Source organism: Magnolia sinica, chromosome 5 (genome assembly GCF_029962835.1).
Source record: "Magnolia sinica isolate HGM2019 chromosome 5, MsV1, whole genome shotgun sequence".
NCBI classification, from domain to species: domain Eukaryota; kingdom Viridiplantae; phylum Streptophyta; class Magnoliopsida; order Magnoliales; family Magnoliaceae; genus Magnolia; species Magnolia sinica.
This window is the reverse complement of record NC_080577.1, coordinates 95,906,060-95,908,502: the sequence shown is the minus strand read 5'-3', so window position 1 is coordinate 95,908,502 and position 2,443 is coordinate 95,906,060. Positions and strand designations below refer to the sequence as shown.

Here is a 2,443-nt window from a genome sequence, read left to right as displayed (position 1 = left end):
CCACGCTTTATTGGATGACAATAACAATCGAAAACACTTGCTTTCATAAAACCATAATTGTGTAACTAGAGGGATCCTTACTCTTGCCTGGGTGGTAGACTCCCAGTAGTTTGAACTCCTGGTCAAGGTTCGAGTGCCCATAGGTGGTGAAATTCCACTAGCGTGAGTGTATGCGGGTGTGTGTGCGTGTGTTTTGAAAAAATAAAAATAAAAAATTATGTAACTACGGCTGAGATATTTCAAAAGCCAAATCCTATCTTAGTCTGATAAATATAGTTTTGATGAAAACTCAATTAGAAAATAAAAATTCAGATTTTTAATGGTCTGGTAACCCCCGGAAAGTTTTTAATAGTAGACATTTAGTCATTAATATTTTCCTGTGTTGTGGTCCACCTGAGATTTAAATCTTTCCTATTTTCGGGCTAATGCCCTAAAATGAGCTTACAAAATGGACGGATGGCAGTAGATAAAACAGATACATCATGGTGGGCCCCACAGAACTTTAACACCACCAGCTAGCTGGTTGTTTGGGCTCACTAGCCAAACCGCGTCCACACACAACATGGTGGGGTACATAGCTTTGCCAGGAGCACACAGTATCGAGATGATGCCGTGTGCTACGCTAGCCGCGAATTGATTTTTAAAAACCCTCATTCTCTCTTCGAAAATCCTTTTCAAATGCTCCTCCTACAGAAAAGACCTCAAAAACCTTTCCATGGATTCCTTGTCTCCTGCTTCCTTTCATCCCCATTCTCCTCAAACCCTAATCTCCAATCCCCACAACCCCTCCCCCAAAACCCTAGATTCAACGACCCCGATCCCATCTCCGATTCGGAAACCCCACCCATCACCATCCGATCCATCTCTTCCCTACTCATAGACACGTCTCAACGGTCTCGAAACCTCGATGCCTTGCTCCATGACTTCAAGCCCCATCTCAACTCAACCCTAGTCCTGAAAATCCTGATGAATTACAAACACCTGGGCAGATCCGCTACTCTTGATTTCTTCTCATGGGCCGCATCTGAATTGAGCTTTGACCTCGACGATTCCGTGATCGAGTACGTGGCTGATTTCCTGGGCCGTCGGAAGCTCTTCGATGATCTCAGGTGCTTGCTGTGGGCCGTCTTATCGGCAAAGGGCCGGGTCTCGTGCCGAACAGTCTCAATCTGTATCCGGTTCTTGGGTCGGCATGGGCGGACCCGAGAAGCCCTCTCCTTGTTCAAAACGATCGAATTCGAATTCAATTGCGTTCCGGATAATATGGTTTTTAACAACATGTTGTATGTGTTGTGTAAGAAGGAGAGTCCGGGTGACTTGATCGACATTGCGTTTGCAATATTTAAGAGAATCGAGCATCCAGACGTGTTTTCTTACAGCAATATTCTCGTGGGCCTTTGTAGATGTGGGAAATTGGAGAGAGCCATCAGTGTTTTTTCCGAAATGGGTAAGAACGGTTTGGTCCCAACGAGGACCGCCATTAACCATCTTGTGGGAGAATTGTGTACATTGAGTATGAAAGAGGAGCGTATTGAGAAGGTTAGGGTGAGGGATTGTCGTAGGCCATTTGATATTCTAGTGCCGAATATCGGTGCAAGGGATAGCTTGCGGCCTGCTCTTGAGGTTTTTTTGGCTGGTTGTGACATGGGTATCTTTCCTAGTGCATTTGTTGTCAGTCGGCTTGTTTCAGAGCTTTGTCGATTAAGGAATATGGAAGAAGCTGTAGAGGTTTTGAAGGTTGTTGGGGACAGGAAGATGAGTTGTGTTGAAGATTGTTATGTGCTTGTCATACAGGTTTTATGTAAAGCTCGTAGGATCAAAGAAGCTTGTGATTTGTATGAAAGGATGGTTTCCTGTGGATTGAATCCTAAGCTTGAGATCTATCGTTCAATCATTTGCACTCTGTGTAAAATGGGGAATGTGAGTGAAGCAGAGAAGTACTTTGAGATTATGAACAGGAAAAGGTGCACACCTGATAGTGTGATGTTTACTGTGTTAATTCATGCATACTGTGGTATTCAAAATTGGGAGGCAGCATATGGGCTGTTGATGGAGATGTTGGGTTTGGGATGGTGTCCGCATCACCACACTCATAGTCTGGTGGACAGCCTTCTGAAACAACAAGGGCGGGATGATTTGATGCTGAAGTTGGAGGGGAAGCTGGAAACTCAGATGTTACACAAATATTGCAAAATGGGTAAGCTTCAAGAAGCATATAATAAGCTGAACTTGATGCTTGAAAGGGGATTTTACCCACCAATCTACACAAGAGAGGTTTTTGAACGGGCATTTGAGAGATCTAGCAAGAAGAAGATGGCTCGGGAATTGTTAGAGAAAATGGACAAAGTTGTTATTGGAAGTAACCCCCAGACCTAAACAGAGTTAAGATATGCATGCTATGATTTCTATGAAGTACATCCTAGAAATCGGTTTCGATTGATGA

The 2,443-nt window shown here is 43.8% G+C and overlaps 1 protein-coding gene across 1 annotated transcript; it reads left to right on the top strand.

Annotated features, from left to right (window-relative positions):
- Positions 1–621: 621 nt before the first annotated feature.
- Positions 622–2,443, top strand: LOC131246350 (pentatricopeptide repeat-containing protein At5g65560-like). Its single transcript, XM_058246392.1, has one exon. The coding sequence runs from the start codon at positions 679–681 to the stop codon at positions 2,374–2,376; it is 1,698 nt and encodes a 565-aa protein (XP_058102375.1). The 5' UTR covers positions 622–678; the 3' UTR covers positions 2,377–2,443.